Source organism: Schistocerca gregaria, chromosome 1 (assembly GCF_023897955.1).
Source record: "Schistocerca gregaria isolate iqSchGreg1 chromosome 1, iqSchGreg1.2, whole genome shotgun sequence".
Taxonomy (NCBI): domain Eukaryota; kingdom Metazoa; phylum Arthropoda; class Insecta; order Orthoptera; family Acrididae; genus Schistocerca; species Schistocerca gregaria.
In genome coordinates this window covers 1116281938-1116304245 of record NC_064920.1, presented here as the reverse complement: position 1 = coordinate 1116304245, position 22308 = coordinate 1116281938, and the positions used below count along the sequence as shown (strand labels likewise).

The window sequence follows — 22308 nt, the reverse complement described above, 5'->3', positions numbered from 1 at the left end:
GGAAGGTAATCTGCGGTGGTATTCCGTTGCCCTCTGCAGTTCTGGAGGCCGCCCCTAACATGGGATACAGATGCCTTTTGTAGCTGCCCGCTCTGGGTCAGACGCTGCATGAGAAGTATAGGTCGGAAAATGAAAGACCTCTTGCCCTCGAAACCTGATAGGATCAGGGTCAGAAAAGAACAAGAGCTGGCCAAGGGCGGCCAATAGGAAAGATGAAAGTGAGGAGCCTGGCATAAGTAAGTGAAAGCAATGCCAGGAATCAGCTCGGGACCAATGTATAAAAGGGCGGTGCATTTGTGTAGCTGTCATTTGTACTCAAGTGGTTCATGTGAAAAGGTTCATGATGTGGTTATGGCTGCACGACAGGAATTAATAGACTTTGAGCCCGAAGTGGTAGTTTGAGCTAGACACTTGGGACATTGCATTTCTGAAAACGTTAGGGAATTCGATATTCTGAGACCCACAAGATGGTGCTGAGAACACCAATACTGCTCCATTATTCAGTAATACTGATCAGTGATATTTGGTTTTACTCCTTTATTTCACACACTTACCAAAACACAACTTACAAGAATATGAGTAAACAGGTCTTGAAGACTCTGAGTTGTGACCCATTGCTCTATGTACTTACCATTTCTGATATGTCACATCACTTTGTGTTTTAACTTGTACCCAGCAAACAAGTAGTCATAAAATTAAATGATATGTCTATCCACACAGTGGAGGTAGGGGTATGAAACAATGAGCACTGGATTTTCTTTGCAGATGTAAATATTCAAATGCCAGAATAATTTGTCGGCCGGAGTGGCCGAGCGGTTCTAGGCCCTAGGCCACCGCTACGGTCGCAGGTTCGAATCCTGCCTCAGGCATGGGTGTGTGTGATGTCCTTAGGTTAGTTAGGTTTAAGTAGTTCTAAGTTCTAGGGGACTGATGACCTCAGAAGTTAAGTCCCATAGTGCTCAGAGCCATTTGAACCAGAATATTTTGCTATTAGACCAAGGTTTCTAGTATAGCTTTTGGCCATGCCCTGGCTTTCATATTGTGTATGATTCATTTCCAGACAGTGGGTCTTTCTTGTGAATGTTTTGCACACTGCCCATGTAAAGGAGTTGTGGGAGCTAGATCATGGGAGTAAAGACATCAAGGTTGCCTTTAAGCTATTCTCTCCTTTATGAGGCCATATGTATGTTGTCTGGGCGTGTGACAAGAAATGTTGCATTTTCATTGTGGAGTTTCATACTGTACAATATATGTTTAAATTGCTTATCTTGATTGATGAGATTGTGGAACAGAAGCACCTTCTCCTTCATGACACTTGTAAAAAGAACTTGTGTCATAAATGTAATATTATCATGCTTAATGATTTGTCTGTGGATGATACAATGTCCCATAGTAGCAGTCAGAGAGAGAAACAGTTTTTAGTGTGATGCCTACTGAGCTTTATGTATTGTAAAGATAATCAGTTGCTTATTGCTCATCACCTGATGCTATAGCAGAAAACTTGTATATCTCTTCTGTGAGGCCTGTCTGTAACTTCACACCTGCACTATATGGTGCGTAGTAGTCTATCCTTTCCATTATATTGTCATATGTGAAGTGAAATCAGCTTTTTTCTCTGAACAATGGAAGGATTGAAATGAACTACTTTGCAAGTAGTTAAGTAAATGACAGCCACATAAATAAGACTAAAATGATTGCTAAGTGAGCTCTCATACAGCCAAGTTGGGCTGCAGTGCCGAGGCAAAATAACCAGCAGAACATGTAGTGCTCTCTCTCTCTCTCTCTCTCTCTCTCTCTCTCTCTCTCTCTCTCTAAATAGCAAGTAATCGTTGTATTTATTGTGACAGTAAATTCAGTTGTTAATGTTTTTATCCCATATAATTAAGAATTCTCTTAAACATTTCTTTTCAATTAGCATGCCAGAGATAGAATAATCATTAAGAAAGCTTATATTAATACTTTGGTGTGTACTAGTCTATAAGAAAATATAGCAGACTCCATTGACCAGTCAGTAGATAGTGCAGTACTTGGTGGCTTGAGTTAGTTAAAATGTTTGGATTGATACAGTTTCAGTTTTCGGTGTCTATAATATGACCATCATAATTTCCTTTGTGAAAAATGTAGCATAAGGGTGAGTAACTAGGAAACACTGTATGAAGTGATATTAATGATATTCCCCTATGTTTTAAGGGGAATTAATTTTCTAGCTGAATTTGTGTGTGGTTTTGAATGCACTGCAATGTTTCATTACTTAAACTACCTCTCATTAAAGTAAATAATCACAATATGTAAAATTGCTGAGTGCTTGATTTAAAAACTGCACTGTCCTAACATAAAGTACATAAGAAGTATTTGTTGTACAAAACTTTGCCATAAGCTGGTATTACTGCAGGAACTATTGTCTCACACATCATTTTACGTCCCTTTTTAATGCAAATTGCAATTATTCATATTTTTATATCCCCTTCTTGGTAATTAGAATACAAATTCTCCTGATAAAATTTATAAGCTTCATTGTTCTTTTGCTTCAATTGTTAGAAGTTCTGAAATACATTTTTGTCTTTTAGTGGCCATACTGTGATGGAGTGCACAAGTACTACAACAGAGAAACAGGAGACAACGTGGGACCGTTAGTCATCAAGCGCAAAGTATGAATTGCCGGTATCGGTTCATTGGTGTAGGATACAAATGGATTAGGCTGCAGGGATTCTTATAATTAGTTTTCTTTATATTCTTCTTTGGACAAACTAGAATGTCTTGCAGAAATAGTTCTACAATATAGACACAATTAAGAAACTTTTGTACGCCCATAACTATGTTTATGCTGTGATACCAGAATTTATGTCATTGTCTATTATGAACAATTTCAAGTTCCCCTGTATATTGTTAACTTGTTTTTAATAACTATATATTGCATGCTTCAGTAGATTAATAAACATGCATCATAGTGCAGCACACACAGTGGTATTGTTTAAAAAGTGACCAATTTCAGTCAAGGAACACAGAAAGTGCAATATACTTCTGTCATTAACACATATGTATGCTTGCATGGATCATACTATAAAACAAAGCAGTTCTCAGTTTGGAGGCTAGTTCTGATGCATCCTTGCTTTACTGTGCTTTGTCCTATGGAGTTAATATACCCTTGGATTCCTCTGACATGAGAACTGGATGATCAATTCAGTTAGGGTGGGAGGTGGTGTGGAGAGACCTTCAGTTTGACATGTAATGTGTCATGTGAGAGAAGTTGATGAGTAGGCACAAAAAGTAATGGAGGTGAACTTTATGTAGGTAGCTCCTTTCTTATTGTCTCTTATTTTTAATACTGGTGAGTGGTGATCAGTGGGCCTCAAGTTTCGCAGCTGGATGAGTCTAGAGCTTTGAAAACATCCAAATCAATAAGTCTGGATGAAACACATTGGTAAACACAGGTAAAAAAAGTTACACTTTTAGAGTTATTGAGAAATGCAGCAGCAGAAAAGTGTGGCCAGAAATTGAGACTTCCAAATATTTGTTCACAGGGAGATACAATAAGGGGAGCAAAGAGCTACAAGAGATAGTAATGTGTAACTAGAAGAGAGAAATTGTGAAAATTTTAAAGTTAAGAGCAAATAACTCTTAGAAGGGGATGAAAGTCTGACTCTAGATAACAATAGAATATGTTTAGTTCTGAGAAAATAATAAAAAAAATAAAGAAGACAAGACAGTTGGCAGTTCATTAGGCTGATGAGCTAGGAAAGCGAGTGCATGTGAAAAACACAGGCACAAAGAGTACAAACTGTATATGAGAGATGAAGAAAGAGGAGACAAAACAGACAAAAGAAAATGTAAAGAAACAAAAGCAGATAGCACTCAGCAAATAGGGTGTAGTTACAGAAATTGTTTCTAAGACAAAAATAATTTCAGATTGATAGAACACTGGGTTCTTAATAATTTTCTCTCTTCTATTAAACCTTTATTTCCTTCTCTGCTCCTTTCTCCCTATCCTCTCCTTTTACATATTGTTAAGAAAGAAAATTGTTATTCCTGATGTTCATATTCTTTCTTTTGTTATTCTGCACTGTATTTCATTAAATACAATGTTTCAACTGCCTTTTCTAGTTTGAAGTCAAGGTGCTAAAAGGAATTTCCTCAAGTATGGATGCTTTTGTCAAGTGCCTTACTAAATGTCACAGCCATTCATTATTTGTATTGGTATGTGTGTAATTGTAAAAAAAGAATGATATTATGATGATCAATGTATAACGTATGTTTACATTCCAAATGAATATTTACTATTTACATCAATGTTTAAAGGGAAAACTTTGCATTTATTTGAGACATTGAAACTATTTGTATCAGCATTTGCTATAATTTTAGACTTTATAAAAGTCACACTATTGTAACAGAAATCTTGAAATTCTAATATTTAATAAAAGACAATTTTGTATGAAAATTGTAAACACACACTTTATGTTAAACATGAAAAAGCCAAAGGGTTTTGCAACTTTTATTTGTAATTTAATATGTACATGTATTTAACTTAAATAGCACTATATTTCAGTTCATCACAGAACACACACATTCACACATAAGTATCACAGATATGCTGGGACATTGAAGAACCTGCATGCAGGATCACATCATCAACAGGTTTATTTCTTGTTAAGTGACTTCTGTGTGTTGTCACAACTGAAACAACATGAAACACATGTAATTAGTGTTGTCAGAAGCTTGAAATTAAATCTCATCTTGTATAAGTACCCAACTATATTGAACAGAGGAAAATGTGCTGGTCATAAAAAATAAAAGTTTTTTTTATTTTATTTTTCAAGCTAGTAGTTTTGTGTTCATTTGAGGAAAAAAGCTTGTATACAATGAGTAAACTTGTTTTGCTCAATAAGGACATTTTTTCCTCTCTTCAAAGTTATCACATATCTTAGCTAACTGAATGCCACGTTTCCCACTACAAAAACAGCAAACAATAAACACAGATAAACAAATCACATGTTATCTTCACCTAAGAAAATGACTATAGTAATTATGATAAACAGCATAAATAAAATTAATAATAAAAGCAAAGCTGTGACTGAAGAATAAATCATAATGAACAGAGTGAGTAGCTATCTACTCTAAAGTGCTGACATATTAGTAACTTTATGAATACAGGTGCTGAATAGAAAACTGATGCAAGAATTCACAATTTTTTAGCAGTTTATCAACTGTAAAGAACCTACAAAATTACTGATAACTACCGTTTATCCTGTCATATGGTCCTGTGAAGACAATGTAAACAGTGGTGTAAGGGAAGACAACATACAGTGTGCAGAAAGCACTGAGCAATAGAAAACATATAAAATAGATGTGGATTATGGTAGTTTATGTGTCAAATGCTTTCTTCAACTAAGCATACACCTACAGCACATCCACATTGATCTTGTGTGCCATCTAAGGAGAGTGGTGACTTCAGCTGTGGTTAGTATAGAAAGCTGCACGTCACACATTTACATTTATAAGAGGACCAAGTGAACTGATTGTGAGTTGGTAGTTGTTGAGAGGGGTAGGGGAGAGGGGGAATGCTGCATGCACAGTGGTAAGCAGTTTTTCTGCCATTGTGTTGAAGGCCTTTTTGAAGCATTAATAGGCAGATCTCATTTGCAACTACATCTTCAAATGCCATCTCATCTCACATTCTTAATGCGAATAAACTCCCACAACGAGGCAACTTCTTACTTCATAGTACCACTGTGGACCATAAAAGCTGTGTCTTCCATGGCACTGGCTACAATTTTTCATCACAACTGACCACCTATATGCTTTCCTACACCTCCCAAAGTATTATTCCATTATTTACCAAACATCTGATCATACTGATTTCTCTCTTTTTCTCAATCCCTAGTCTACCTGGCATCCACCTACCTCAGCCCACTTTCAAGTTCCTGCCCTTGCAGTCACCCAATTCTTTTGCTACATCTCCTTTCATTAACTTCATATTTTTCTTTAATTGAACTATTTTTTTCTCTCACATCACACATATCCCTATGCTTCTTGGAGGGCTGCTTCACTCACTATGAGCTCGTCCCCCCTCCCCAACTATTTTCCATCTACAATACTTAATCTGCAGTGCCCCATTTTCCTTTTAAATTGCTACCTCCCAAGCACATTATGGTGTGGGCACCTGCCACTATAACCTTCCTCTCCTGTGAGAACTCAGAACTGGCCCTACTCGCACAAGCATATTTCCTTATCATCTCTTCTGTAGTCCATATGGACCAGGTAAGATCAGTACATGCTTAGAAGACACAGAGAGAGATAGAGAGAGAACAGTGTTGGGGATGGGGGCCAAGTGTGTGCACATTCACATGTATGTGAGATGGGGAGGGGGATCTGCACTCATCAATATTCTAATTTAAACAAGTTATGACAGTGTTCGTCTTTCCTCATATTGTCTATTTTCAATTCAGAAATCCCGCAAACAAATTTTGCTGCTAGATCACAAGGGAAATTTCTCAGTTTGTTTCAAAGAAGTAACCATCACGTATTACTATGCTTCATTCTCCACAGGAGAGCAGCAGAACAAGTGCCTGGAGTTAACCTGGAATTTGGTACCTGCAGTATATGGAACAAGAATTATTTTATAATAGTAATTAATCACAGTTCATATCTAGTTGCTTCAATAAACAACTGCTCAATATGTTTTCTAACAAAAATTTTGATGCTAAAGAGCTAATAACAGATTGGACTTTACCTTGAGATTCCCCTGTCAACCCCCCGTGGCCAAAAACGCTCTTGCAGTTCATACATTGGCATCTAGAGAGAGAGAGACAGTTATTGAAGCAGCTATTCATAACTGAAATGGTGTTTTGTATTTACCTTTTACCTCACAAGAGGGCACATGGGATGTCAAGCTTAATTTTATTTTTGACAGAAAGCATTTATATTTTTCATAACTTTGTTTTCAAGTAGTTATTTATAGTTTTTAAATAAAAAGTTTCTTTTTTTATTCTATTTATTGTAGTGGGTATATATATAGAGGTTTTGCATACAGGAGTAAACTGATTAAAACTAAGACCTTAGCTCTTTTTTTCTTTTTGTCAATATAGGCTGTTCATTTAGAAGTTGCACTCTAAAACTTTATTCTTTGCACTGTTGGATAGACTAAATGTCTTCCAGACATGTGGTCTACAAATTGGTAACTGCTATAAACTGATTACTGTTCAGTATATCTTTTTTCTTAGATTTTTAATAGAAACACATGATTAATTCTGCTGCAAAAGTTTAAAGAATGAGAGATCAGTTTCATACCACCAGTATACTAAAAAGCTAAAAATACTAGTAAGTCCATTTAGAGTAACTTCAAAGCAGAATGCTTATGTGGAAAAGTAGGTTAATCCTGCTATTGACCACCATAGCAAAGAGTTCTCTTTTGTTTCGGTAAGTATTGTAACAGCAATGCAGAATTATTGTTTTGAAAGTTATGACGCATCTTTCAACACTTAAAGACATTCCAGTACCCATTCCAGATACTGTACTGTTCCTTACTCTTGGTTATTTATATGTATCATACCTTTACCTACTCCTCTCAACATCTGTACTTTTTAAATACTGAACAGGGTACTTTGTTTTTACTAACAGAGTATTAATTTTCCTTATCCCATACAGACTGGTGCAGATAGCTGAGCATGTAAAAGTGGCCACTTCTGGGACATGGCGAGACACACTGACCGCAGATCATATTCGCCTTACCAGTTAATGATGGGGGCCAGTGTGCCAGCCAGCCTGGATATGATTTTTAGGTGGTTTTCCACATCCACCTAGGGAGATACTGGGCTTGGTTCCCACATTCCACCTCACTTACAAAATGTGCAAATGCTTTGAAAAATGGCATAACATGTGACCAGTGACATACACTGACACAGACAAAAGGGGGCATATGCACTCCTCCATGAGGGAGGAGTGGGGGGCTGGTAGTAATTTTAAAATGCCTTTGGGAGGGGCTGCCCTATGACATTAATAGCCCTTATACAGGTGTGTTTTTCCACAAAGTTGGAGAAGTACCATACTAGTCCCAGCCTTACATTGGCTGGATAGAGGGCACCAGAATGGATGAGTAGATCCCACACAAGCCCCAGATTTCCATTACCACACTACTGAGTCCCAATGTCCCTTCTAAATCCTTTCTAACATAACTGTCTACACACATTTTACGAGAACTGTCATTCCATATTTGTCTTGAAAACACTTACCTCAAAATTATTTGCATTGCTGAAATCATCATCTTCATTTATTAGGAGCTGTCTGTTTCCATAACGTTTCCTGAAATTGAAAGAGGGCAATGTAGATATTGAGTAACAGAGTATTCTTATTTTAGAAAAAGTATTCTGCTACCTTTTTTTAAAGCTGGTAACCATTGAAATTGGCAGTCCTTTGCACAAATACTTACTGCTAAAATTTTCTAATTTCTGTACTTGTCAGTATTAAGAACTGATTTGTAAAAAGTTTGGAATAATTGAAATGAAGATCAAGGAACTCAAGAGCCAAAGAAAAGTAAAAGGCAAGTGCAGCTCTAAGAGTTTAGAAACAGTGTTGTAGAGTTATATTAGAATCCACTGTTCATCATAAACTACTTTTAATGGGAACACAAGGAAAAACTTATCCAGAACCTAAATATTTAGAAATGAAATAAACACAAATGATAAAAAACCCTCTTGTTGCCATGAGAGTTTGTATTTGGGTGTTTGTTTGTTTGTATGTGTGTTTGCTAGAAAAAGAGCAAGAGCTTGAAAGCTAGTGTAAATGCTGTTGCCTATTAGGTGTTCCTGTGCTCTAAACATCGGTTCGTTCTAGGTGAGTGGTTGCCTTTCCCTTATTTTTTGTATAAAAGCCATGTACTAAAGGAGACCTTAATATAAAATAATGATTTTACTGCTTGTTTTGAAATTCCATGATGTAGCAGTTGTGACAGTTCTACTCTACTGTAAATTATGAAGTACAATTCTTGTAGAGTAACCTATTTTGATAGAATGCTTATGAATTGTATTACGAGTTACTTACGAACCACTGATATGTTAATATTATTTTACTGTGATATGGTCAGTGTAAGCATCCTAAATAATTAGTTTGTCACGTTGGGTTGACAAATTGCAGTATCTCTGGAAGCCTGGAAACAGTTCAGAGGTAGATCAACACTGCAAAGCTTTACAATTTCCTCCCTCTAATAGTCTGGTGGCTATGGAATAAGGCCAAGTTGATATAAAATGCCTCATGGGGGCAACAGTGAAGCTTGTTCACAGACATTCTCAAAGCTTAAGGATGGATGTGATTAGTTTTGGGATAACCAACAGCAAGTGCAGCTTACACACACACACACACACACACACACACACACACACACACACACACACACACACACACAAAAAAAAAAAAAAAAAAAAAAAAGTGTTTAGCAATAGTCCGTTCAAATATGAACAGGGCCATTAGGAGTGACAATTCTGCTTATCTGCCTCTACCCACATATTTTTTCAAATCTTTTTGAAGCATACAGCAGTGTTTCTTTCTGTTCCAGTTACGTGCGAATTTGGGAAGAATAACTGTTTAAATACCTCTATGCACACTGTAATTAGTCTAATTTTGTATTTGTGCTCCCTACAGGAGAGATACATAGGGCTCCGAAGTATACCTCTAGACTCTTATCTTAATAATGGTTTCTGAATTTTTGTAAGCAGCTTTTGCAGCACAGTTTGCAACTGTCTTCAAGAGTCTACCAATTCAAGTTTTTCAACATTCTCCCATGAATCCAGCAAACCTTTGTATACGTTCAGTATCCCCTGTTAGGCCTATTTGTTACCAGTCTCACACAACTGAGCAATATTCTAAGATGTGACGACACACAACAGATTTGTAAGGAGTCTCGTTTGTGAACTGACTGTGTTTTCCCAGTTTCCTGTATACAATTGGCCATGATGTATACAAATCTGGGAAAACCAGGCACGTCAAGTGAGTTATCACTGAATGAAGCTGCAACTCTGATCTGTTTGGGTGCCATCTCCGGTAAAAGAGATCTGTGTGCTCTGAAACAAGATAATGACTGCTCCAGTATGTAAATATATCATTGACCACAAAATAATGTTTGTCCTTGCAGAGTACCTCTATGTCTCCAGTTCCTTAAGGACCACTATAATTAGAGTTTTCTACCTTAATCCTATTAGGCTTGTGTTTGATATTCCATGAGTGGCACCAGAGTTTGGCATACAAATATAATAATCTGTTATGAATGTATTACTCTCTTGAGCAACCACATTCTTATTAAAGCTCAGTTTGTATCTTAATACTGCATTTTTATATTTCATTCTTTGTATGTCAACTCATAAGACATCTTTTCTCTAAAATATAGTGTTCAGTCTCAGTATTTATTTTGTTGTAAAATTTCCATTTGTTCCTACATCTATGAAGGGCAAATACATATAACAGAGATTACTTCAGAGTTCCTAGAACATGAAGTTTCCAGTGGATATGTTATAATGACTTCTAGCAGATGCTTCATGAACTTACATAAGAATCCCTGGAAGGAAGATGAAATGCTTTTCATGAAAAAACACTACTGAGAATATTTAGAGAACCAGCATTTGTGGCTGACTGCAAAATGATTTTACTGCCACCAACTCGAATATTGTCAAATAAGCTTTCACAAAACCCAAAGAAATTGTGGTGGTATGTAAGGACTGTTAGTGGCACCAAAGATAACGTCCAGGCCCTAGTGAATGAGACAGGAACTGAAATTGTGGGTAGCAAAGCAAAAGTTGACATGCTTAACTCCACTTTCAAATATTCCTTTACAAGGGCAGACCCAGGAGAATTGCTCCAATTTAATCCTCGTATTCAGAAAATATGAATGAAATAAGTATTAGTGGTAGTTATTTTGAGAAGCAGCTGAAATCCTTAAAACTGTTAAGAGCTCCGGGGCCAGATAGAATCCCTGTCAGATTGTATACTGACTGTGTGACTGAGTTAACCCATTTTTAACTATAATCTGTAGTAGACCCTTGAACAAAAAACCATGCCCAATTCTTGGAAAAAGCATAGTTTATGCCTGTCTACAAGAAGGGTAGTAGAAGTGTCCACAAAACTAGTGTCCAAGAACAGAATTACCACCTCAATGCCAAACAGCATGGATTCGGAAAACAATGAACATGTGAAACCCAACTTACATTTTTCTCACATGGCGTACTGAAAGCTTTGGATCAAGGCAGTCAGGTACATACTTTTTTTTTTTATTTCTGAAAAATGTTTGACTCACTACCACACCTACACTTATTGTCAAAAGTACGATCGTATGGGGTACCAAGTGAAATTCGTGACTGAAATGAGGACGTTTTTGGTAGAGAGAATGTAGCATGTTATCTTGGATGGAGAGTCATCGACAGGTTTACTCTAGGGAAGTGTATTGGGACCTTTGCTGTTCCTGTTGTATGATAATGACCTTGTGGGCAATATTAATATAACCTCAGATGCTTTGCAGGATAATGCAGTTATCTATAAAGTTAATCTGAAAGAATCCACATAAATATTCAGTCAAAATGGCTCTGAGCACTATGGGACTTAACATCTGAGGTCATCATTCCCCTAGACTTAGAACTACTTAAACCTAACTAACCTAAGGACATCACACACATCCATGTCCGAGGCAGGATTCAACCCTGCGACCGTAGCAGCAGCGTAGTTCCGGACTGGAGCGCCTAGAACCTCTTGGCCACAGCGACCGACAATATTCAGTCAGATCTGAAGATTTCCAAGTGGTGTGAAGATGAGTAACTTGCTTTAAGTGTTCAGAAATGTAAAAATGTGCACTTCACACAACAAAAAAAGCATAGTATTCTATGACTATAATATCAATGAGTCACTGTTGGGATCAGCCAATTCATACAAACACCTGGACGTAACACTTTGTAGGGATATGAAATGGAATGTTTGCATAGGCTCAGTCATGGGTGAAGCAGGTGGTAGACTTCAGATTATTGGTAGAATAGTGGGGAAGTGCAATCAGTCTACAAAGCAAATTGCTTACAACTGACTGGTTCTAGAATATTGCTCAAGTGTGTGAGGCCTGTAACGAGTAGGACTAACAGGGATATTGAAGCTATACAGAGAAGGGCAGCATGAATGGTTGCAGATTTGTTTCATTCATGGCAGAGTGTCAGATACTGAAGGAAAAGAACTGGAAGACCCTTGAAGATAGATGTAAACTATCGTGAGAAAGTCTGTTAACGAAGTTTCAGGAATGGGTTTTAAATGATGACTCAAGGAATATACAACAACCCCTATGTATCTTTCACATAGGGACTGTTGGGATACGATTAGAATAATTACTGCATGCACAGAGGCATTGAAACAAGTATTCTTCCCATACTCCATACGTGAATGGAATGGATAGAAACCCTAATAACAGGTACAATTAGATACACCCCCTACCATGCACTTCACTGTGATTTGCAGAGTATAGATGTTGACGTAGATGTAAGACAAATAAGGGCTTGTATGGTGGCATATAGACAAGTGTTTCTCGCTTGCACCATTTGTGAGTGGAACAGGAAGGGGAATGATCATAGTGGTATATGATGCACTGTAGGGTGGCTTGCAGAGTGTGTATTTAGATGTAGATGAACTAGCTTTAACCAAGGAGTTCAAAGCGCTTGTCTGGCATTCATGAGGAGCATGTTCCAAATCCCTATCTGACCAGTCGACATGTAGGTTTCTCGTGGGATCTCCGCACCACTTTTGGTAAATGCTGGGATGGTTTCTTTGAAAAGAACAGGTCCTGTTTACTACCCTCACTGTATCAAGATCCTGATACATTGTACCATATTCTTACTTCCTTTTTAGTTAAATCACAGCTGCAGCTCAGCACGGATCCTGCTATTTTCAGTGCTTGTTGATATGGATTTGCAGGTGTATCTTCAATAATAATTTCTTTGTGGACTAAAATTAAAGGATAGTAGCAATATTGCAATTTTCACCTAGTTGGATTACATGCATATGATGGCTGTAGTTGTTATTATTTTAAGTCACTATTGATACCCAGTTGAGGTGGAATTCTATGATGTTGATTGGAATGCACTCTGTCCTGGAGAGGCTAGATGCAGTGTTGATATCTGCAAGGGATAAATATGGCAATATTCCCTTTTTGCAGCTTCTTTGCACAATTGCAAGTACCTCCTATTTCCGTATGTCTCAATCATTCCTGTTATGCCTGTTTTAACAGCTGCCACTTATACAATTACCAAAAACATTATGAAGGCTACTCTACAACAGTTCATTGTTTGGAACATTCACTCCATATTTTGAGTCCTGTTTGTGTTGCAGACACAACATAACTAATGTATGGTATAAAACCAGTTAATCTTTCAACCTTTCTCTTAAACAGTTCCAACACATATTACACTGAGTTGTAAATGTAGGTGTAGATGTAGAGAAGTGTAGCGTGTTAAGATGATTTAATATTGTGGTGAATTAACATGGCAAACAAACTACATTACAAACATTTGACAGTGTGAAATATAGAACAGCAGCTTGTAATGACTTCATTAGACTACCTAATGTTGCAGAAATGATCCACAAAACACTGTAAAATTGAATTTAACAAGAAATCTTTGAATTAAAATGTGTTCACAATCAGCCTCTGGATTCATAGTCAGTAGAATTTGAAGTATGAGGTCTGACTTCGAGCCTCAGTACACTGTAAAAATTAAAAAATTTACAAACTTTCAGTATCCTTAGGTGTGATAGCATTCTTATCTTCATAGTATAAATTGTTAAATGTCATAAGCTTGGAGTGTGCTGCTTGTCAAATTACTAAGAAAGGTTTAAAACTTTGCAAATTATCTTCAGTAACATCTAAGTATTGATTTGCAGAAATCCATTCACAAATACAAAAAACTGGAAGCATTTACCACTGCTGTAACTAAATCATTGGAAGTTAATAGTGCAGTTTTGCAATGACCTTTGAGTATACATTTCCTATCTGTGAGAACATATTATATGCTGATTAAGTGAGATGTAGAGTGATAGCAGTGTAAACAATTATACTCACTCCAGCATTCTTCTCCATATCAGCAGTCCAGCATACCCTAGCACAGCAAATGCGATGAATACCCCAACAAGTATGGCTGCAGATTCTGTGGGGCGTAAAAATGTAACTGTTTGTTCATTTACTGTAGCATGTGAATGTGCAGTGTGTAGCTGTGATAATGCAGCAGCTGCCTCATACTGTACAACCTCGTTCTCGTGTACTGAATCTGACTTTGACTCTGCCTGCCCAGGTGCAGCTGGAGAAATTTTAGTATTTGGTTCATTGCTTGACTGAGCTATTTCTATTGCACTGCCTTGATTATGCTCAGTTTCTTCATAGTTCACACCTCCACTTGATGCATCTTCATCTTTTACAGTGTTAAGCTTTACTGATACGTTGTTGGAATTAGAATAACTTTCTGTAGTTGTGTCTATGAGGTATGGCACTGCTACCGTAGATATTTCAGAAGAATTGTCCACATTTGCATGATATTGTTCTGTTGTTTGGCTGGAGTTGTTTTTCGTATCCTCTGTGGTAGAACTGTCCTCTGTTCCTGTCTCAGCCTCTGTAGAACTGATGTTTAGTACTTCTGTTGATGTGTTACAGCTTTCTGTCTCATTCTGTAATGCTTGATCTTCTGATTCGGTACAAACAAAAGTGGTGAAATTTCCTTCATACTGTATTACACAACGTAGTGCATCTGATGTTTCTTTAATTTCTTCAAACAGTGGGCACATTGTTGTGATGTTGAAGGCTTCATTTGGAATCTGGCAAGTCATCGTAAGATTTTCTGATGAACAGTTTGGCTGAGTCATGTTACTCTTGTCATTTAACAGCTGCTTAGGAATGTAACATATTGTTTCATTAGTGTTATTTCCAGTGGTATTTTCACTGGAATTTTCCAGTTGACCTCGTAGCCATTCTTTTGGAATACTACAAACTTTCTGTGTACTGTTGTTGTTAGCATTTGTGCAATTTAATTTTGCTGCATTGTCCACTTCTGCCAGCCATTCATGTGGCGTCCAGCACTGTAATTTTGTGGTATTACTATTTTTTGTACAGTTTATACCAGTGTAAATAGGACAGTCTGTTGAATTGCCATCTTTTGTAGTTGCACAGTTTTCCGTTGGGGTATCAGTAGTTATCAAATTGTTTGGAAACAGGCAATTCCGTAAAGTGTCATTTTCATGCTCAGTGCAAGACAAAATGGAAAATACATTATATTTCAGCCATCCTTTGGGGACTAAACACTCTATCCCATTGTCATCTGAGGATTCACAGTCCATCATATGGGTCATATTTTTCTGGACGATTTCCTTGGAAATTATACATGTTTCTGTTCCAGTTGTTGTATTTCCATTGTTTGTGCAGTTGAGTTTTGTTATAATAGTTTGGTCTTTTAGCCATTGCTTTGGAATATGGCACACTGTGATTCTCAGATTGCCTTCTATCCTATCAGAGCAATTGAATGTTGGATTGAGAAGTTTCTCTAATGGTGGACAAAGAGGGAAATTTACATCATCTGAAAAGTTTATGTCCACATCTGTTAGACTGATGGTAAAACTTGAGACATTTGTTTCGTTTGTTTTATTGACTGATGGCAGAGGGCATTGAAGCTTTGTTTCTGTGTTGATCACTAAAGCACTGCAGTCTATCAGGGGTACACCTCTTGGATTCTTTAACCAGTCGTCCGAGAATCTGTAATCCTTAATTATTTCTTGAAAGCCTTTTAGCCAGTCTATTGGTACTTTACATGCCTCTTCCATTGGTGAGGTTGTCGTATTTCCACTTTCTTCATGTGTTTTTCCACCAAGGTCAACTACATGGGGACTTTCAACAAGTTCAGTTGCATTAACAAAATCTCCTGGTTGTCTGTTACTGGTATTCAACATGTCTGCAGCCTCCAAAGCTACACTGTCAGGAACAGCCCAATGCCCTTCGCCATTATCAAATTCCTCCTCACTGTGATACTGTCGCTTGACCTCGCATAGTGACGAGTGGATGCCTGTGGAAGAAAACAAAAAATTGTATTTTAGACAAAGCAACGTTAGTTATCAGAAGAAAATTACATGACTACTTTTTTATGAATTCTAACTACAATTAAATTTTATAACAACAATGTAAATACCTGAATGGAATAATGTGTAAAACAAAGGATAGGTGGCCAATGACCTATAGCCGAGTGATATCTGGCACAGAAATACAAAACAGAAAATAGTATTCACACTAGCTTTCAGGCTCTAGGGTGTCTGTGTGGCTGTGGTGTGTGCACTTTTGATAGAAAAAGAGCAAGAGCCCAAAAGTTAGTGACAATATGGTTTTCTGTTACATGTTTCTTCGTGCAAAAAAGTCAGCAGTAAGAGAGTGGTTGCTTTTCCTTTATTTTGTATACTATTAAATTCTGTTACTCTGGTCACTAAGTTAAAGACATCTGTATATGTTTATTACATTATTCATAACATAACCTTTTGTTTAAAGTCCTTCGAGAAGTAACTCTACTTTCTCATAAAAAGCTATTTATTAATAATCTCCAGTAATCACAATATACACATTTTACCACACATTTTTGTCTGCTTCTCCACATCAGCGAGAACATTAAATCAGCTCTCCTGTCTCAAAACCAGTATAATGTTCCCTCCTCTTGCAGTGTGCATTTCTCTCCGCTTTACCAGGTCGCAACAATATGGGGGAGGTCTTCATCATTTTTTAAGTGTCTACCAGCAAGGTATTTTTCATTTTTGGAGATATATGAGTGTCTTTTTAGCTATTTGATCTACATTTTCTTTCATTGTGCCTGTGATAATAGAGGATCACCACAGTCTCCCAGTGTCCAGAACATTTGTTCAGCTGGCGCCATTTCTGGACATTGGCTCTATCTACAAGATTATTGGCATACTTTCCTACACACCACCTGTGTTAACAGCTCTGAAGAAGGAGTTGCATGATAGCCACCCACAATCTCAGGATTGTTTCTGTGCCTGTTGGTGACTAGGTATTTTATTTAATCTCCAAATTGTAATGGTACTCCTTAAATTACTTATATTCCACAAACGATTTTTCATTAGTATACCTTCAAACTTGTGACAGACTAAACCCCCTTAACATAACTATAGTTTGTTAAGTCACTATGTGACTGAGAAAACTTCCCTGCACAGTGAGGCAGCCACTGCCATTAAATAACAAGTGATTTACACAGTAGCCTTTAGGAAGAATACACATTAAGACTGTTAACGTGCACTTGTGCTGAGGTGTAATGCAACACTATCCTTTCCATAATACTGTTATAAATGGAAGAGTCACACATGTGGGCCTGATAGTAAGGAACAAAGAGAACCAGTAAAAAACACTTTAGATTGGGAAACGTTATACACATGATGTAGGCAGTTACAATTGTCTTAGACTGGCATATGTGTTCCAATGGTTACAATAACACTGGAACCAGAGGGATAAAGCAACCTAAATGCAGAGGTTTCTGCAGACCACTTTTAAAAATTCTGAAAACATTAGCTCTTGTTTATATAAGTATGAAATCTTTACAAAAGGGAGCACCTTCAATGAAAAAAACACCTTCGTAAAACCAGGTCATTGTCCTTATACTGGGAGAGTTAAAGCCAGTTTAATGTGAGAATTGATATTAATCAGAATTTACAGCCAACTATTCCAATAAATTATAGAAACAGAGAGTAATAAGGTACAGTTTTACTTACATCTAAATCTACATTCATACTCTGTAACCAAACAATGGAAACTCGGGTAGGAATATCAACAATGTAGGAAAAGACAAATTGCTGCTACCGTAAAGAAGACACATCAAGTTGTAGACAGGCATAATTAAAAGACACTCACATATAGCTTTCGGCCAGAGCCTGTGTCATGTGTGTGTGTGTGTGTGTGTGTGTGTGTGTGTGTGTGTGTGTGTTTTAGTGATGTGGGCTGGGGCAGAAAGCTAGATGTGAACATCTTTTACTTGTGCCTGTCTGCAACTACTGTGATGTGTTTCACAATGGTACTTTCCATTGCACCACATATCAGATTTCTTTCAGTTCCATTCACATACAGAATACATCTAAATCTACATTCATATTCTGTGAAATACTGTGAAGTGTTTCACAAAAGTTGCTTCCAATAGTACCACATATTAGGATTTCTACAATGTAAGACACAATGGACTGCTACTTACTATAAAGAAGACATGTTAAGTTGCAGACAGGTACAATTGAAATAAACTTACTCAAAGGCTTGGCCACAGGTTTCATCTGCACAAGAAAAAACACACACACCATTCATACACGCAAGCAAGCACACCTCACAAACACGATCGCCAACTCCGGCAGCCCAGGCCAGAATGCAGTGGCCAAAAGTTTTGTGTAAGTGTTTTTTAATTGAGCCTGTCTGCAACTTAACGTGTTTTCTTTACAGTAAGTAGCAATCTGTCTTTTCCTGTTGATTTCCCACATGGAGTTTCCATTGTTTGATATTAGGATTTCTTTCAGTTCTATTCACATATGGGGTGCAAGAAGAATGAATGCTTTAAATGCCCATGCACACACTGTAATTAGCCAAATCTTGTCCACATGGTCTCCATGGGAGTGATACCCATGGTGGTGTATTCATCTGTGAGTTTTTTTATCCATAACTGATGCAGTTGAAATCCAAGACTGTGCTTCCACAGGGTGTAGAATAAAAACTGCAACCAGTCACAACAGAAGGTGATTTTATTTAACACACAAGCTGTTCTGAGCTTGTGCCACCTTCAGTTGGCTTACATTCATGTACATGTTTCCAAACTCATTGTTGGAGATCACTGTTTAAATAAAAAACAAATAATGTGATGATGACTAGACACAAATGAAACACCTGAAAATGGCTAAGTGATGTGTGTTGCAAAATTTTTTTGCAAGTCCTATAATATTTTGCAAACTTCTCACTGAGTCACCTCCAAATGTTTCATTTCTGTCTATTTAATCAGAAGGACATTACTTGTTTTTATTTAAAACAGTGATCTCCAGTACTGAGTATGGAGACATGTATGAATGTAAACCACCTGAAAACCTGTCATGTGTTAAATAAAATCGCCTTCTAACGTTACTGGTAGAGTTATTATTCTACAACCTATTTCTGTGATGATCTCTTGTGAGTCAAACCAACTTGTGACCACCCATTCTCCTCTTCTTTGTATACTTTCAATATTCCCCGTTAGTCCTATCTGGTATGGGGATCATACACTTGAACAGTATTCTAAGATGGCTAGCTCAAGTATTTTGTAGGCAACCTCCTTTCCAAATATCCTACTAATGGACCAAAGTTTGACACCTAAGTTACCTACATTTGAGCCCATGTGGCCACTGCATTCCCCATTAATTGATAAAAACAAATATCCGCATCAGGTAACTGATTACAGTAGTGACTCACGAGTATTATGATCACGAGATAGTTTGATTTTGCGATTTTTTTTAAGTACACCATTTAAAATTCGTAAGTTGACAACTTTGACTGGGTATTTGCGCAACTTTTTTCTGGTACTACATAGTAGATACCTATGTTGTCAATCAATCTGCCAAATTATTAATATACACCATTAATAGCAAGCGTCACAACATTTTATTATTCTTTATTCATCGAAAATCTCTACAGGCTGTGGGATGTCATTTGCCCCCTCCCTCCCAAACACACACACACACACACACACACACACACACACGAGCGTTACATATACCACAAAAATATATTGCAATGGTGCAAGAAATGAATTATAATAGCTCTTGCTTTAGGAGCAGTAGCAATACCCTTGCTTCAAGTCTGTCGTACTTCACATGGTATAAAAATTCTGCGACTGAGTAGAATCAGTGATCTAATAGAACTGCCCTTTGGAATTTATGAAACAGTGAAAACGAGGAAATACCGTTTATCTTATGTGGCAAGTAACTGTGCAGTTGTGTAGTGTAGTGGAAGTTTTGAAGGCCGGTGTCGTTACTGAATGCACATGGCATTTGTCTTCTTTCGCACGCCTGAAGTCACTCAGTACTTCTACAGCTGCCGTTTACTTTCTATCCAAGATTACATACATTTTGCTTCCTTCCTATCAAGAAATCCTCAATTCAATCACAACTTTCTTTAATAAAACTTTCTTTAATAAACTTTGTTACGTATGAAATAATATCACAACCATTTATGAAACCGTATCAAATATTTCTTCCGTACCAGTAAGTAAGAGAAAATTTAAAAAAAAAAGTGGAATACTGAAAGAAAGATGGACAACGCAGACTAAGAACAGGACGGCAACAGAAGTTAGTAAACTTCAGGCAAACGAAAATTTACTAGGCTGTAATAAACATCTACAGGATTCAACAACATTCTGGTCGCCATTTCCTATGGGCTAGTCATTAACTTTGTTAATTTCTGAACTGCCTCAAAAACAGGTACCGATAGCCAAAATTAACAACAAATGAAAGCGAGACTGTTCATGTTGTTAGAAGCCGTGCTGTGCGGAAGTAGGCTATCAGCCTTTGCAACGACGTTTCTGCTGCAAAGACGCTTTGAGGATTCATTGATCGAGGCACATGCATAAATCATTAATGTGTGTACCAGTATCTCAAGGGAACTGCCAGTTTCGTTTCGTTCGTGTGCTTCATAAACTCGAATACTCCCATCGTCTGTCAAAACTTGGGTCTACCTTTATTAACACGATATCTATTTGAATTGTGGATTGTTGTTGCCGTTCAACATTGAAGACTATTACATCTGCAGGTGTATTCCTGTGTTAACAGTGTCTTTTCCGTTAACTGAACCAAGAGCGATGTTGTGGGTGCGTGCCGTCTGAGGCTATTGGAATGAAGCTAATATTTCAGGGATCGATATTCCCGGGCGACAAAAACGCCACAATAAGGACACGCGGAGAAAATCGATATAGTCACCAGGGCGAAAGCAAAACACAACGACAGGTTGGTTCCAGGCTACGCACACCTCTACAATTGTGTACCGTACAAAAAACGATTATCTACATTTCTACAGCGCAATGGTCAAGTAGACAAACTGGAAGCAGAAGCAAGGTGAAACGGCCTCTGTGACCCTATTTTCCGATCTTAACCGGCAAACAGAAGACATAGTGTACACCTGGGAAGCAGTGCGTTTGATAATGTTCAACCTGCCCTGAATGAATCCAAATATGACTTAAGCTTTTTGCAACATGAAGAGGAAGTGTTCGTATGTATTGAAAAGATAAAATGCGGAACATTTGAAAAGACGAAAAAGCCACGAGTATACAGTAAGAAGACAGGTAAATGACTCTTAATGGAAATAAGGAGAAACGGTTTTTGCTAAATACGGGAGAAATGTAAATATTCTTCTGTGCCGAATAACAGGTCGGATAGAGGGTGTTAGAAAAGTATCATTCGGAAACTCCACAAATAATAAGACGGTATACTGAAGACCGGTAAAAACTAATACAGCATCAAGAAGCTATGTGATATGAAAATAGAACGATACGATTTTTCGTTTGGAACTTGAAATTGTGGGGACGTAGAACCACTAGCTCTACCCCCAAATAAAATCGCTGCCCTACCGCAGCAAGAACAATTGTAACATTGCCAATCAGTTCTCTGTAGTACGCGCTCTATGCTACATGCACTGTATATAAGCTGCGAGAATAAAAGTATTCACAGTAAGTGACGGGAGTGCGAGTGCCCGCATCTAGTGGTCGTGCGGTAGCGCTCTCGCTTCCCGCGCCCGGGTTCGATTCCCGGCGGGGTCAGGGATTTTCTCTGCCTCGTGTTGGCTGGGTGTTGTGTGTTGTCCTTAGGTTACTTAGGTTTAAGTAGTTCTAAGTTCTAGGGGGCTGATGACCATAGATGCTAAGTCCTATAGTGCTCAGAGCCATTTTTGAGTGCGAGTGATTATTTATCGTCTTAATTAACACGCCCGCTCCCCAGTACCTACAAAACAAAAATCGATTTACAATCAAATATAGTCAACTTGAAATAAGGATATTTATGTTATGAGCCCAAATTATTTTTACTTCACTTCTACGCTGCTGTAAGGAGAATGTTAGAGTTTAGAAGCTGTCGGAAAAGATGTGACTGGCGAGCTCACGTCCCTGTTTTCGTCACGTGAAAGTGAATTGTGCAGCACAGCAAACCTGTAATGCCTGATATGTCTCAGTCCTTTTTTCCCCCATATGTTCACGATTGGTTTGCAGCACACGAAAGTAGATGTAGAGGACCACTGTGCTCAGTTAACATGTTTGCAGGGAAAAGAATACAGGCTCG

At 37.7% G+C, this 22308-nt stretch overlaps 2 protein-coding genes across 6 annotated transcripts in view; one reads left to right on the top strand and one right to left on the bottom strand.

The window, feature by feature from the left end:
• Window positions 1-4809, top strand: part of LOC126283583 (CDGSH iron-sulfur domain-containing protein 2 homolog) — an 82469-nt gene extending 77660 nt beyond the window's left edge. For both annotated transcript variants that reach the window (XM_049982286.1, XM_049982284.1), the window contains exon 4: window positions 2568-4809. In XM_049982286.1, the coding sequence (XP_049838243.1) occupies window positions 2568-2654 (87 nt within the window). In that variant the 3' untranslated portion in view covers window positions 2655-4809. The remainder of the gene's footprint in view (window positions 1-2567) is intronic.
• The window catches only part of LOC126283537 (uncharacterized), a 155882-nt gene continuing 138050 nt past the window's right edge, over window positions 4477-22308 (bottom strand). For 2 of the 4 annotated variants that reach the window (XM_049982280.1, XM_049982279.1), the window contains exons 2-5: window positions 14066-16049; window positions 8226-8295; window positions 6728-6789; window positions 4477-4671 (exon numbers count right to left, since the gene is read on the bottom strand). In XM_049982280.1, the coding sequence (XP_049838237.1) occupies window positions 4635-4671; window positions 6728-6789; window positions 8226-8295; window positions 14066-16049 (2153 nt within the window). In that variant the 3' untranslated portion in view covers window positions 4477-4634. The remainder of the gene's footprint in view (window positions 4672-6727; window positions 6790-8225; window positions 8296-14065; window positions 16050-22308) is intronic. The other 2 variants (XM_049982282.1, XM_049982281.1) reach the window with 1 other exon arrangement.